The 15,391-nt window shown below is 44.0% G+C and overlaps 1 protein-coding gene across 1 annotated transcript in view; it reads left to right on the plus strand.

Annotated features, from left to right (window-relative positions):
* Positions 1–15,391, plus strand: part of OBSCN (obscurin, cytoskeletal calmodulin and titin-interacting RhoGEF) — a 181,517-nt gene that overhangs the window by 89,956 nt on the left and 76,170 nt on the right. The window contains exons 56-62 of the mRNA XM_077184731.1: positions 1,842–2,108; positions 2,967–3,236; positions 3,830–4,096; positions 5,518–5,784; positions 7,815–8,081; positions 9,528–9,800; positions 13,567–13,833. Coding sequence (XP_077040846.1) covers positions 1,842–2,108; positions 2,967–3,236; positions 3,830–4,096; positions 5,518–5,784; positions 7,815–8,081; positions 9,528–9,800; positions 13,567–13,833 — 1,878 coding nt within the window. The remainder of the gene's footprint in view (positions 1–1,841; positions 2,109–2,966; positions 3,237–3,829; positions 4,097–5,517; positions 5,785–7,814; positions 8,082–9,527; positions 9,801–13,566; positions 13,834–15,391) is intronic.

Consider the following 15,391-nt stretch of genomic DNA (forward strand, 5'->3'; position numbering starts at 1 on the left):
GCTCGCTGTCAAAAGCAGCTGAGTCCTTTTGCTTTTGGAAATTCTGTTGTGTCTTAAGCAAGCAAAATGCAGGGACCCAAGTGTGGGAATTACTTCCACACTTTGAGACCCTGTGCCCTCTCTCTGGTCACTCAGACAACCAGGGCTGGAGCTAAAATTAAGCTAGGACTATTTTTGATGCTTAATCATCCTTTGAGCTGCAGTTCTGCCTGGAAAAATGGTGATCCAGGTGAATTTGTTCAAACTTGGACACAACTCCAGCTAATGAGCAAGGCACCTAAATGCTTCCAATGCCAAAGATCTTTAAAATAGATGTAATGTGAAAATATATATCTGGTTTCTTTCAAATCTGATCTGATACAAATACAATATCAAGGTGACTTTTTCTGAGACACACAATCAGGAAAAACAAAGATGAGCCAGGATATTGTTAAATCCCACCTTTTGAGATATCCCTGAGGGCTCTCCCATGAAGGGCATGCACCTGCCTGCAGTCACACTGACTCCACAACTCAAGGATACCAGAATATTGGTGCTGTAAACAGGTCCTCTGATGGCCAATTTGTGTCTCTGTGTGTGGTCTCAGCCACTCCAGCATTCCTTGAAAAAAATTCCAGACCCAGGAAACTGAGGAAGCCTGTGCAGTCACACTGTAAATAGCAATTCGGCCAATTGGCTGAAAAAAAATAAAATATATATATATATATATCATATATATCCCTATATATCATATATATTATATATATATTATATATATATTATATATATATCCCTATATATTATATATATACACCAATAAGTGTGGAGACACTGTGGTTCTTCCAGGTAACTGGACTTGAGGAGCTAAACTTTTACATGTTTTTATATGTGGCACTTCATAAATCCACCCATCAAAACTCCACCTTGATCCACCATCAGCACAGAGACTGCCAGGGTTCCTTTCTCTGCTGGTCAAGTTTTCAAATAAGGAATATTATAGAAAGATGTTTCTCCATGCCCTCTCCCAAATACACAAGAACTTGGATGCCAGGAGTAGGCTGTTGAGGTCTGGTTTTGGTACCCATTTGGAGATACATGCACTGAGATGCTCAAAACTCTGTATCCATGACAATGGCTGTGCAAGAAGGAGCACAATCCTTGAGGTGCTCAGTGTAAGAGCACTGTATGCAGTATCCAGTGATTCTTCAGGAGTACAGAATGCTTTAGAGCTCCTGGAAATCCAGCACTGTTGGACAGTTCCCTTTTCCTGACCCAGAGCTGGGACAACTGAGAGGCATTTTTGAAACTTTTGTTCCATTTTCAGATTCATAAGAAGGGTGAGACAATACAGATGTTATAATTCATGCTATCAGAATCAGAAGCCAATTTTTCCTAATTACAATACATTATAAAGTGTTTCTTGGCCTATCAGCTTTAGCCACACCATGCTAAAAATACCTAAAAGCCAATAATCTCAAAATACCCCTTGTGGGTCTCACTACAACACTGTTCTATTTCTCCAAAGTATCCAGTCTTATTTGCAAGGCCATCTTTTGCATTTTTTTTCTAGCTCCGTTTCTTTCTCAACAATATCTGTCCTATTCCATGGCATTTCTAAGTCACCATTTCTTGTCTCTAAGTTTGCATATGGATGCACATACTGTGTGGACCTTCTGTCAGGCTTGGAGAATTCCCTACAAATCAATTTCCCACACAGAACCCTCTGTCACTCCTTGTTTTGCTTTCAAACTAACTTTGGAATTGAGTTTGAACCAAATTTAGGATGGTATCAGAGGTTTCATCAAACACTGCAGTCAGCAATGGTATGTGAATTTTTCCCCCTCTGATTTTTCTTGATTTAGCTTCTGCAGTCACCTTCACACAACCACTCCAGAATCAGCAAGCTGAGGAGGGTGGCACTGTCACTCTGAGCTGTGAGGTGTCCAAACCCAACAGCCCTGTGCAGTGGAAGAAGGGAGGGACAGTGCTGCGAGCCGGTGACAAGTACAGGATGCGCCAGGAAGGGGCCGTGGCTGAGCTCACCATCCACAACCTGAGCCAAGCTGATGCTGGGGACTACACCTGTGACACAGGGGACCAGCAAACCACGGCAGCAGTGCAGCTGAAAGGTGGGGCTCTGCATGGGGAAGGGCTGGGCACAGCTTGGCACCACGGCAGGGGCACAGGATTGACTGATTTGGCAGCTAAATCTTGTCCTGAAATGGGGATCTCAGAGATGAGAGAGTTTTCACAGGGCTAAGAACTGTGTCAGTTACCTCTAGAAATGGTCTTTGGTCACTGCTTCTGTGGTTTAATGCTAATTAATTTTCACCTATGAGAATATTTTGACGATTTTTTCATAGCACACAGGTTATGATTATACACATATTTAATATTTATTGTGCATGCAACACAGTATAACTTGCAAGCTTTTAATACACATGCAGACATGAATCATGCATCTGTAGCACTGTAATATGTTGCTACATGCCTGTGTACCTATATTTTCATGAGTTTAGAATCACAGAATGGTTTGGGTTGGAAGGGACCTTCAAGGTAATTTAGCTCCAACTCCCCTGCCATGGGCAGAGACACCTTCCACTACCCCAGATTGCTCCAGCCTGGCCTTGGACACTTCCAGGGATCCAGGGGCAGCCACAGCTTTCTCTGGGCAACTTGCTCCAGGGCCTCACCATCCTCACAGAGAACAATTTCTTTCTAACATCTAAGCTAACCCTGTCCTCTTTCAGTTTGAAACCATTCCCCTTTTATCTGTCACTATCTACTTCTATAAAAACTCCTTCTTCCTCTTTTTTTATAAGCCCTCATAATCCTTCTCTTCCAAGCTGAACACCCCCAGATTTATCATTTAGGGCCTCAAATAACAACAACATAGTGCTGTCAAGAAAGAGCCTAACGACATGTTTAACCCAGGAAGCATCACTTGAAAGCAGATCTCAAACTCTGTTGCCCTTTCCATGAAGAAGCAGCAGCCACCACCATCGTGGAGGGGCTGAGGGACGTGGCCACGTACGAAGGAGAAGACGCGGTGTTCGAGTGCAGGCTGTCCCGGGAAACAGCTCAGGATGCCCAGTGGTTCCTGGGGGATGTTCCCCTGCAATCCAACGAAATGAACGAGATCAGAGTGCAAGGGACACGTCACAGCTTGATCTTGAGGAAGGTGACCCTGGAGGACTGCGGGTCCATCAGTTTCAAAGTGGGGCAGCATTCGTCGGCAGCGCAGCTGAAGGTGGAAGGTGAGCAGCCTCCCTGGAAGAGGGGTTGAGCAGGTGCTGGCAGGCACTGCTTGGACTTCTGGAGAGGTGTATTTGGGATTAGGGAGCCTTGGAAATTTTGGGAGATTCTGCTAATCTAATTTAGCAATTTAGAGAGGTACATCAATTTAGAGAGCCAGTCGTTCCAGTTGTTTTTATTGTACATGGAATGAAGATTAACATCCTTTGATGTTATTTGATATAACAATTAATATTAACATCCTTTGATGTTATTTAATATAATAATTAACATTAACATCGTTTGAAGACCATCCAATTACGCAGCTGATCACATGTCACAATCAATGCTGAAGAGTGTCGCGAATATACTCTGGACTAATCTCCTACTTATGATGCTTTCAGATCATATTTACAAAAAAAAAAAGTCTGAAAGCTCTGAAAAACCTTTCTTTTAAGATATATAGAAGGATTTTTGAATGATGGCCCACTCCAATGCCTTGTGTTGCTTGTTCCTCTTCGACCTGGTTCCAAATGTAACCACAGACGCCCAGCTCTGCCCTGGGGGTGATGCTGGGTGAGGATGCTGCAGCAGCGCTGGTCCCCTCTCCCCACAGCTGCCCCGGTCACCTTTGTGAAGGCGCTGCACAACCTGGAGCTGCAGGAGGGTGGCACTGCCCACCTGTCCTGCGAGCTGTCCAAGCCTGATGTCCCCGTGGAGTGGAAGAAGGGCTCGTCTGTGATCCAGCCCAGCCACAAGTGCAGCATCCAGCAGGAGGGGACGGTGCACACGCTGCTCATCCGCGACCTGAACCGCGCCGACTCCGGGGAGTACAGCTGCCACACGGCTGCTGGCAAGACCACGGCCAGGCTGGAGGTCAAAGGTAGGGGTTCCTCTGTGCCCAGCAGTGGTGAGAGGAGGGAGCATCGATTTTTAGAGCTCTCTATTTCAAAGGAGGCACTGATCAGTGGAGCAAGTGCAACAGAATCCACCAAGTTTGTCAGAGGGCTGGAGCACATGAAGGACATGGACAAGCCCTGTTGTGATAGGACAAGGGGTGATGGTTTTAAACCAAAAGGGGGATGATTTAGATTAGGTATAAGAAAAATTTAATTTTTTTTTACAATGAGGATGGTGAGGCCCTGGCACAGGCTGCCCAGAGAAGCTGTGACTGCCCCTGGATCCCAGGAAGTGTCCAAGGCCAGGCTGGACAGAGTTTGGAGCACCCTGGGATAGTGGAAGGTGTCCCTGACATTAGCAGGGTTTGATAAAAGATGAAAGTACCTTCTAATTTAAGCCATCCTGCCATCTAAGTGTAAGCAGAGGCAAGGGCAGCTGTGTTTGATAACTGGGGAAGAGAAAGTGGAAGGGAGACCTTGATGCTCTCTGCAGCTTCTTAGTGGAGATCTTCTCTACAGAAGAGACAGGCACAGAACTTTCTTGGAGGGTTAAGTAAAGAGATGACAGGCAACAAGTGCAAACTGCAGTGAGAGAAATTCAGATTAGAAAAAGCCAGACTTTTAACATGAAGGGGTGGTCAGACTTTAGAACTGAGATCCAGAGGAGTGGAGGAATCTCCATCCATGAGGTCTTCCCGAGGTCTTCCTTAATTATTCTGTAATTGATCTCTGGCTGCAATATCTGAAGCCTTGGATTGTAACCCCAGATTTATATATTCTGTATATATTCTAATATAATCTACATATATTATTCTCTATATTAATAATATTTTATATAATATTTATATATATAATTCTATTTTGTATATTATATTCTATTATACTAGTCTGCATATTCTATATAGTCCATATTCTATTATTTTCAATATGGTCTAATTTTCTGATATATTCTATATATTCTAATATATATTTATATATTATATATATTATATATATACACATATGTATATTTTATATTTTTTATATTTTGAAAATTTTTTTAATGTTTGCATGTTTTTTGAGTGATTTTACCCTTTCTATGGTTTTATTTCATAGGATGGAAAGCTGTATGGCCTTCAGTAATAATTACTGAACTTTGAATTCTTTGTGAAAAGAAGCCTGGGATATGGGGAGAGACATTTAGCTCACATAGATTATTCTGATTAATTTTTATTATGCTGATTAAATCCCTTTCCTCCTCCTCCTTTATCTAGGTTTGGCACCCTGGACATTCTCCTTAGGGAAACGCAACCAGAATTGTCCGCGAACTTCATAACTACCTCTATCCACACCTTAACAATAGAACACCCCTCTCTTTTCTATTTTCTACTTTTGCCTCACCCAGTTTTTATTTCCCCCTGGCCAGGCGCGCCCGTGCTGTTCCAGCAGTGGCTGAGGAACGAGGAGGTGGAGGAAGGGCGCACGGCCGCGCTGCGCTGCGAGCTGACGCGGCCCCACGCGCGCCTGCAGTGGCGCAAGGGGGACACGGTGCTGCAGCCCGGGGACAAGTACCAGATGCGCCAGGAGGGGACACGAGCTGAGCTCCTCATCTACGAGGCTGAGGCTCAGGATGCTGGGGAATACACCTGTGACTCGGGGGATCAGCAGACCACGGCTTATCTGCAGGTCAAAGGTAGGTTGCCTTACGGTTTTACTCATTTTGTGCTAATTCTGTGTCCTTTTGATTAGATCACACTTGTAGATTGTGGGTTTGGTCACGGTAACAAACTCCTGCTCAGAGCATGTGGTTTCAGAGGTTAAACATCCAAAATCTCACGTGCCGAATTGGGGTTTTTTAACCATTTTATGCCTTGGTGCCTGAGCAGCCCATGAATTGTGATTCTTTGCCTTTCTTAGTGTTTGTGGTTTTGGATTTTACAGTTTTACTCATTTTGTATTAAGAATTCTTTTGGTTTGGATTTTACAGTTTTATTCATTTCGCACTAAGAACTCTATGGTTTTGGATTTTACAGTTTTACTCATTTTGTATTAAGAATTCTTTTGGTTTGGATTTTACAGTTTTATTCATTTCGTACTAAGAACTCTATGGTTTTGGATTTTACAGTTTTATTCATTTCATATTAAGAACTCTATGGGTTTGGGATTTTACAGTTTTATGCTAAGAATTCCATGTCTTTTAGATTAGATCACACTTGTAGATTGTGGGTTTAGTCACCATAACAAACTCCTGCTCAGAGCATGTGGTTTCAGAGGTTAAACACCCAAAATCTCATGAGCCAGCTGAGGGAACTGGAGGTTTTTTAACCTGGAGAAAAGGAGGCTTGGGAGAGATGTTATTGCTCTCTGCAACTACCAACAAGTCAAAGGACAAGGCTTGTTTGTCTGTCCTTCACAGTGGGGATCCTGGAATCTTCCAGGCCAGGCTGGATGGGGCTCTGAGAGACCTGATATAGGGGAAGGCTCCCTGCTCATGGCAGGAACTGGAGCTTTAAGACCCCTTCTCACCCAAACCATCCTCTGATTTAGTTTGGAAAAGATCTCTGAGATCACTGAGTCCAACCATTAACAGAACTCTGCCAAGTCCACCACTAAACCATGTCCCCAAGTGCCACATCCACATGGAAATTTTATTGCTGAGTTATCACTGACACTCTGTGAAATCAAACTGAAGTATTTCACCATACTTAGGACAAGTCCATTTCAAATTGATCCATTGTATGTCTTGGTGCCTGAGCAGCCCTTGAATTGCGACTCTTTGCCTTTCTTAGTGGCCGTATTTTTGGATTTTACAGTTTTATTCATTTTGTACTAAGAACTCTATGGTTTGGGATTTTACAGTTTTATTCATTTTGTGCTAAGAATTCCATGTCTTTTGGATTAGATCACACTTTTAGATTGTGGGTTTAGTCACCATAACAAACTCCTGCTCAGAGCATGTGGTTTCAGAGGTTAAACACCCAAAATCTCATGAGCCAGCTGAGGGAACTGGGGTTTTTTAACCTGGAGAAAAGGAGGCTTGGGGGAGATGTTATCAATCTCTGCAACTACCAACAGGAGGTTGTGGTGAGGTAAAGACTGGTCTACTTCACAAGTGACAAGCAATAGGATGAGAGGAAATGGCCTCAAGTTGCACCAGGGTGGGTTTAGATTTGGTATTAAGAAATAATTCTTCCCTGGAAGGGTGGCCAAGCATTGTCACAGACTGCCCAGAGAAGCAGTGGAGTCACCATCCCTGGAGATATTTAAAAGATGTGTAGATGTGACACTTGGGGATGAGGTTTAGTGGTGGATTTGGCTGTGCTGGGTTAATGGCTGGACTTGATCTTAAAGGTCTTTTCCGACCTAAAGGGTTCTGACTCTGTGTTGTGATTGGTGGTGTTGTGCTCTATGTGCTTCCACTGATTTGGCTGTGCTGGGTTAATGGCTGGACTTGATCTTAGAGGTCTTTTCCAACCTAAAGGGCTGTTGATTAGTGGTGTTGTGCTGTGTGTGCTTCCACTGAGAATGGTGAGTATGGCATGTGAAGACCTTTAGAGGGCCAGAGCGGCATTGGACACCTTTGCAGCATCAGCAGTTGATTCCACGAGTGGCCAGCAGGCAAACCTGTGGTCCAGAAGGAGAGGAGCAGCCCAGCTGCAGAAGTCACAAGCAGGTTTCTCACCTCTGAGCGCTGTCACTGATGCAGTTGCTTCTCCACCACAGTACTGCCAGTGCTGTTTAACAAAGAGCTGAAAAACGTAGAGGCTGAAGAAGGGGGAACGGCAGTTTTGCACTGTGAGATCTCCAAGCCTGATGCTCCTGTTGAGTGGAGGAAAGGAGGGGTGGTCATTCAGCCCAGTGACAAGTACGAGCTGAAGCTGAAGGGCAGAGTGGCTGAGCTGATCATCCATGGTGTAGAAGCTGATGACTGTGGGGATTATACCTGCAGCACTGGATACGAGATCACCACAGGGTCTGTGTACGTGCAAGGTAAGGTGGTGGAACATGGTGGAAATGCTCTGTTTTTCTTGCTCTAAAATTCTGGACTTCTTGCTCCAAAATCTTTGACAGTAACTGGCCAAACAGCAGAAAGTCCATTCATTTCTTTCCTGATTCCAGCAAAGGTATAAACACTCACCTCCAGGCTGAGGTTTGACCCATCTTTTTAAGTTAAGCTAGTTTAAAGTACTAACCATACTGTGTTTCAGAACAGATGGTGGTACTGCTGAAAAACTTGGAGCAGTGGTTGTAAAAATACTGGAATTCTTACTGATTGCAGCTTCTATCATTGTTGATAATCTTATTACTCCTTTAAAGCACCCAAGTGAGCATTTAAATCTTTAAGTACCTCCCTGCCTCATACAATTTCTGCAGATGGTTGCAACACGCAGGAGAGCCAGGGCAAGGAGTGGAGTTTCCTCCCAGTGAAATGATATTTGCAGACACACACCCTGCTCCTACAAGCAGCTGGAGGAGTGGAAGGTGGTTTCTAACCCTCTTCAAGACAATTTTAGTTCTTTTTTTCCCTTGGAAAAGCCCTACACATTTAACTCTGCTGGAGCTGCACTTGGGCTTGGGTTAGTTCTGCAGGGAGTGAGGTGTGCGCGTTTGTTTTTGTATTTTTGTCTTCAAGGCAATTTTAGTTCTTCCCCTTGGAAAAGCCCTTCAAGTTTAACTCTCCTACAAGTACCTGGAGGGATGGAAGGTGGTTTCTAACCCTCTTCAAGGCAATTTTAGTTCTTTTTTTCCCCTTGGAAAAGCCCTACAAGTTTAATTCTGCTGGAGCTGCGCTTGGGCTTGGGTTAGCTCTGCAGGGAGTGAGGCGTGCACATTTGTTTTTGTTTTCTTGTCTTCAAGACAATTTTAGTTCTTTTTTTTTCCTTGGAAAAGCCCTACAAGTTTAACTCTCCTACAAGCAGCTGGAGGGATGGAAGGTGGTTTCTAACCCTCTTCAAGACAATTTTATTTTTCTTTTTTCCCCTTGGAAAAGCCCTACATGTTTAATTCTGCTGGAGCTGCGCTTGGGCTTGGGTTAGCTCTGCAGGGAGCGGCTCATGCGCGTTTGTTTTTGTATTCTTGTCTTCAAGACAATTTTAGTTCTTTTTTTCCCCTTGGAAAAGCCCTACAAGTGTAACTTTCCTACAAGTAGCTGGAGGGATGGAAGGTGGTTTCTTACCCTCTTCAAGGCAATTTTAGTTCTTTTTTTCCCCTTGGAAAAGCCCTACAAGTGTAACTCTTCTACAAGCAGATGGAGGAATGGAAGGTGGTTTCTAACCCTCTTCAAGGCAATTTTAGTTCTTTTTTTCCCCTTGGAAAAGCCCTACACATTTAACTCTGCTGGAGCTGTGCTTGGGCTTGGGTTATCTCTGCAGGGAGCCGCTTGTGGGCGTTTGTTTTTATTTTTCCTTTGGCACCTTCTCTTGCTCTGTCGCGCAGAAGAAGCAGCAGTGATAGTGTCTGGTTTGAGGAGCACAGACGTCTTTGTGGGCGAGTCAGCCACGTTCACCTGCGAGCTCTCGCCGCCGGGCGCGAGGAACGTGCAGTGGTGGCTGGACGGGACCCCCCTGCACAACAACCTGGTGACTGAGATCTCTCAGCAGGACGGCAGGATCCACACTCTAACCCTAAACGACGTGGCGTGCCACGACTCGGGCACTGTCACCTTCAGAGCTGGCTCCCTTATATCCTCAGCTAAATTATTAGTCAAAGGTATTGCCCTGTGAGCAAGAAACACGTGGCCACCTCTGGACTTGCTCCATGTGCTGGTGCTTCTGCCTTCCAGGCTACCCTTACTAAATCCTTCACGTGCCCTGCAACCCTCCCACTCTGCAAGTCACCCACTCTCACCCCAGTATTTTTCTGGGTACATCCACACTGATTTAGTTTTTTTTCCCCCGCACCTTCTGGTGTTTTTGGATTTTATAGGTGAGGGAGGGTTGCAGGGTCAGGGCTGCTGCTTTCACCTGACATCAAAGAAGAGATGAACATAAATTCAGGTGCTACCACAGATGTTTATACCCCCACTTCAGCTTTTTTTTTCCAAAATACCAGAAAATCTTGCAGGGGTGGTAATTCCCAGATTTCCCACTGTGCTGCTCCACAGCTGGGCTACTGGTGCTGAGCTCAGCATGTTCACAGGACAGGTTTTGGGCTGTTCCTGGAAGCCAGTGGGTGTGTGACATTCCAGTAACACAGAGACAAAATGTGCCTTGTTTCTGAAAGCTCATTCCTGCACTGGCAAAGCTTTCTGGTCTGTTGAATAAATATTTTTCCCATTTGGTAAGGGTAGCCAAAAGCTGCAAATAACACTGAGCTCCAGACTTGATAAAGCAAGCTCCTTCCCACCCAGGCCATTTATAGCTGTGGGGAAGATCTGGTTTTTTTTTTTCAGTCAAAGTTAAGGCTTATTCCCTGCTTGGAAAATGGATATATAGAGATATAAAGGGTTAAAATATCTTGATGCAAATCTACTCCTGTGCTATAACTGGGCCATAACAGGAATGATCCACAATATGGAATTGTAGTCAGTGGTTGATGTCTCCTTCTCTGCATCATGTGTCCCTTGTACATTCAGGAAATTTGGTTCTCTGCAAAGATAAAATGTGAAATCACTTCTTCATGAAATAGAATGATGCAGTGACAACAGAGGGCACAGACCCCACAAGTTCTGTGTCAGTTTGCATCTATTTTCAGAGACAGAACCTGGTTCTGAGATCTCCAGGCAAAAAAAAAAAAAAATCCAGTGGGCCTAAAACATAAATTAAAAAGAAATGCATTGTTAGGTATTCTGCTCAGTGAATTAATGGGCTCCTGAGATATTTCTATTTCATGGAATCACGGCATCCCTGATTTTGGAAGAAATATCTGGAGATCATCCAGTCCAACCCCACAGCTCCTGGAGGTACACATGTGTACGTGGATATGTTGTGCTTCCATGAAGCCAAGATTCCTGAATTGCAAACCTGAATCACACTGGCACTATTTTATAACTGGGTTGGGATAACTCCAGTTACACTGTGGTTAGTAACACTTGATTTCATAGAAAAGTGAAACACTTTTAAAATTCCAACCGTCCTTGTATTGACAATTTTGTGCACTTTATTTTGTCCACAAAATTAAGCACAAATCTTTGTTTGAAATATATTTCAGTCTATCAAGCCATCCATGGCTTGCTCTCCATCAAGGAGCGAGCTGACTTTGTTCCTTGTGCCTCATCCTCCTGGTTTAAGGCACGTTGGTAATTTAATTTATTCTGTAACAAGTGAGATCTCAGCCTTCCATACTGGGCCTCCACAGCATCACTGCCCTACAACTGCATTCATCCCATGACCTGGAGTGATGGCTCCCAGGTGGTGGGGGAAGGATGGAGAAGGGTGAAGGAGCTGCTGCTGTTTCCTAGCTCCTCTGGGCAGGTGAGAATTGCAGGTTCCAGGGCACATGTTGGCTCCTCAGTCCCAAAGAGCTGCACAGGTGAACGGGGCCACCAAAGTCCTTGCCCTGGCCAACTGTGGTTATTAATAATTAATAACTGTGGTTATTAATTGTTGCAGTGTTGTTGAGGGTCTCCAGGACGAGGTGAGAGGTGAGAATTGATTCCCGAGTTTTCAGAAGGTTGATTTGTTATATTATGATATGTACTATATTAAAAGAATGCTATACTAAAACTACACTAAAGAAAGAGAAAGGAGACATCAGAAGGCTAGAAAGGAATGATAATAAAAACCTCTGACTGACCAGAGTCCTGACACAGCTGGACTGGGATTGGTCATTAATTAAAAGCAATTCACATGGAACCAATCAAAGATGCACCTGTTGGTAAGCAACTTCTAAACCACATTCCTAGCAATCAGATAATTATTGTTTTCATTTCGTTTCTGAGGCTTCTCAGGAGAAAAATCTTAGCAAAAGGATTTTTCATAAAATATGACAATAACAGCCAACAGCGAGGGGACAGTGGAACCAGGAGACCTTCTCCAGTACCACAGGTGATATTTGCTGTGAGAAACACATTTCTACATCTTATGGAAGGGGATCAGCTGCTCGTTCCTTCAGTCACCAGACATCTCCAAGATCTTCCACAGAGGCCTCCTCTCCATAAACACACGTGGCAGAGGGAACCTCAGTGAGTGGGATCAAGCCCTGCAGCAAGTCTCCAAGTGGTGTTTGCAAAGCTCTCTTTGCTCCCCAAGGTCTGCCAGGAGTACCCCAAAGCCTCAGCCTGCTGCAGCAGTTCCAAGAGGAGCGTCCCACACAGAGATCCTGTTGGGTTGTCCCAGCTGGCTTGTGAGCAGAGCAACTATTTGAAGAATAAGGACATCACAGAATCACAGGATGTCCTGAGCTGGAAGGGTTCCTCAAGGATCAGCAGAGCTCCTGATATCTCAGCTTTCTCTGACTCATCTTTTTATGTTCCTTTGCAGCCCTATATTTTTATTTTAAGCTGACATAATTCTGCTAAGAATGATGTTTCAGAGAGACTTCCATTTTCAGACTGCATTGAGATTTTTCCTTTTGCCCTGCATATTGCATTGTAGATGGATGATCCAGTCTGACATCTCAGGAGGGCCCCTTGGCTGCTTTGGGAACTCACAGTATTTTAGGTCAGATATATCTACTGTGCCTTGCAGCTGCCTCGCAAGGAGCAGAACTTGGGTTTTAAAAGTGCTTAAAAGCAACTTTATGGATCTCAACACCTTCAGAGGAGCTGCATATCCAGCTGCTCTCAGCATTTTATGGGCTCTCTGTCTGAGATGTCAGTGATTTATGATCCCTCAGTGGTCTCTAGATTAAATACTGGAAAGGAAATCCCGCTGTTTTTCTCCAAATAATGTGTCTGCTGCAGGGAAACACACAAATAATCAAAACAATATTCATCTGCTCCTGTGGAGTGCCCTTTTTTGTCACAGTTGTCCTGGATATTTGCTCCTCACATGATTTCAGCCAAGACCACCCCAGGACAGGAATGAGTGTCTGCATTTGGGGACTGTGTTTCTTTCTGACGAGTGGTTTTATTTTAGTCACACAAGGAGTTTCCAGTAGGGTTTTTGGTATTTTCCCATTGCTCTGTGAGGTTGAGAGTTGCAGGGAACCACTCCCTGCAGTCCTCTGCATCACACTTCTGCTCCACATTTGGGAAGCAGAAGTGTTTCCCATCCAGTGCTTCCCAGCCTGGAAGATCTCAGAAACACTGGGAGAAGCACTAAATTGGAGAAGCAGCCCAAACTCAGGACTGTTCCAGCACAAGCCTCAGTTCCTGGTGGCCCATCTCCCAATGTCATGGTCACATTCTAATGCACCAGTCTGGCTTCCATCCTGCTTGATGCTGCCACAGGCACAGACTAAACTGCTAATCCCCCTGCTTGCACTGCCACTCTGCTTGCTCCCCAAGGGCTCTGTGCTTGGCAAAAAACCCTCCAAGGGGTGATTTCCACGGGGATCCACTAATGCATGTCCTTCCTGACGTGTTGGTTAACAGATCCCACCATTGAAGTGGTCAGTCCCATGCAGGACATAACTGTTGATGAAGATGGCCCGGCAGAGTTCATATGCCAATATTCTAGGCCAGTGCACGCCATCTGGAAGAAAAATGATCAGGAAATACATGCAGATGGGCAGCGAGTGATTATCGATCAGGACTGGAATGTGAGCATGCTAAAAATTAACCCCACGGTCCCAGAAGACACTGGCATCTATTCTTGTGAAGCTGAAGGCATTAAAGTGATGGCTACACTTGATGTTCAAGGTGAGGTCTTCCAGCCAGAGAGGAAGACTACCATGGGTTCCAAATAAACGAGGTAGAAAAGACATGGCAAGGCTTTTGCAATGAGAGACACGTCAGATACCTGCTCTTGGTGTTCGCTCCAGCACTGAAAATGAGGACAAAAACAGTTGGGGGATAATGGGAATCGAATGTGAAACTGCAGGGTTATCTGATTTCTAATTAACACTCACTCATTACACCACTTAGCCAGCCCACCTCTTCTGCAGTGAGCTGGAATGGGATGTGTCCTGCTGAACTGTAAAACCACAGGTGTATTGTTGGCCCAAAGGAATAATACAAATATTGTTTTGCTGTTAAAGAGCACCTTTTACAGCACTTTTTACATAAAACCAGTAAGTGATGGACAGCATGGAATTCCATTTTATTTTGCTGGGTAAAGGAGGTTGGTAATTTACCTCTTTCAAACAGTGATCCCTCAGGAGTTACCTCCTCACTCAGCACTCATATTTCTAGAGACCCTGAGGAACAATATATACAAAATTAACAAAAAGTTAGGATTTTACATGGAAATTTCTTCTTTTTTTCCTGCTCCATATGGAATTCCTGGGTTTGGTTACCAAGTTAATTGGAGTGATCAGCAACAGCAGGTTCTGATTTCTCAATATTTGTGGCTATTTTGCCTTCTTGCATAACTGCAGTTGGTTGTTAGTGCAGAAGAACAGGGTGTTATTTATTATAATGTTTTCTACTTTGATAAGCACTTTCCATTGTAGGGATTTAAAAAGATTTTAATGAACATAATCTAAAAGTATCCCAGAGGAGGTAGGGTTAGCAATTGGCTGCTTTCCATAATTATGGAAACCAGTGTTTCCAAAGTACACAGATAAACAATTTGGGTTGTTCTAACAAAAATTACACCTTCTCCAAGAATAGTCTGCAACCCCCTTATGTTCTCCATAAGTATAACTCTCATAAAATTCAGAATATTTTTAGTATTATAGAAGCCCAGAATACTTTGGGTTGGAAAAGACCTTAAAGGTCACGTAGTTCCAAACCCCCTGCCATGGGAAGGGACACCTTCCACTGTCCCAGATTGCTCCAAGCCCCATCCAACCTGGCCTTGGACACCTCCTGGGATGGAGAGTCCACACCCAACATCTTGTAATTAATAATAAGTTAATAAATATCTGGTGTCTTGTGCTTTTTGGGTATGTTTGTTTGTTTTTACCATTAAATAAATGCCTCCATTTGGATGCCTTTTAACATTTTAATTATTTTTACTAATTTTAGTTTTTTTTTTCTGGGCACAGTTCCAAATGACCTGTAGAGATCTAAACAGGGATGTCTTGGGGTCTTGGTTTCTAACACAAATCATGCTGACCATTTTATGGCGTTTGTGCAAACTGTATTTACTCAACCCTTGTGCATGTCATTTGTCCCTGTAGCAACATGAATTATACCCACATGCACCAGCCCAAATTTAATTTGGCACACAGCTGATTGTTTCTGTCCAGGTGACAGCTGATGAATGGCTGGAGTGTGGAGCTTTGTGCATGTTTCTGACCCCATAACTCACCAC

Source organism: Agelaius phoeniceus, chromosome 1 (genome assembly GCF_051311805.1).
Source record: "Agelaius phoeniceus isolate bAgePho1 chromosome 1, bAgePho1.hap1, whole genome shotgun sequence".
Lineage (NCBI taxonomy): Eukaryota > Metazoa > Chordata > Aves > Passeriformes > Icteridae > Agelaius > Agelaius phoeniceus.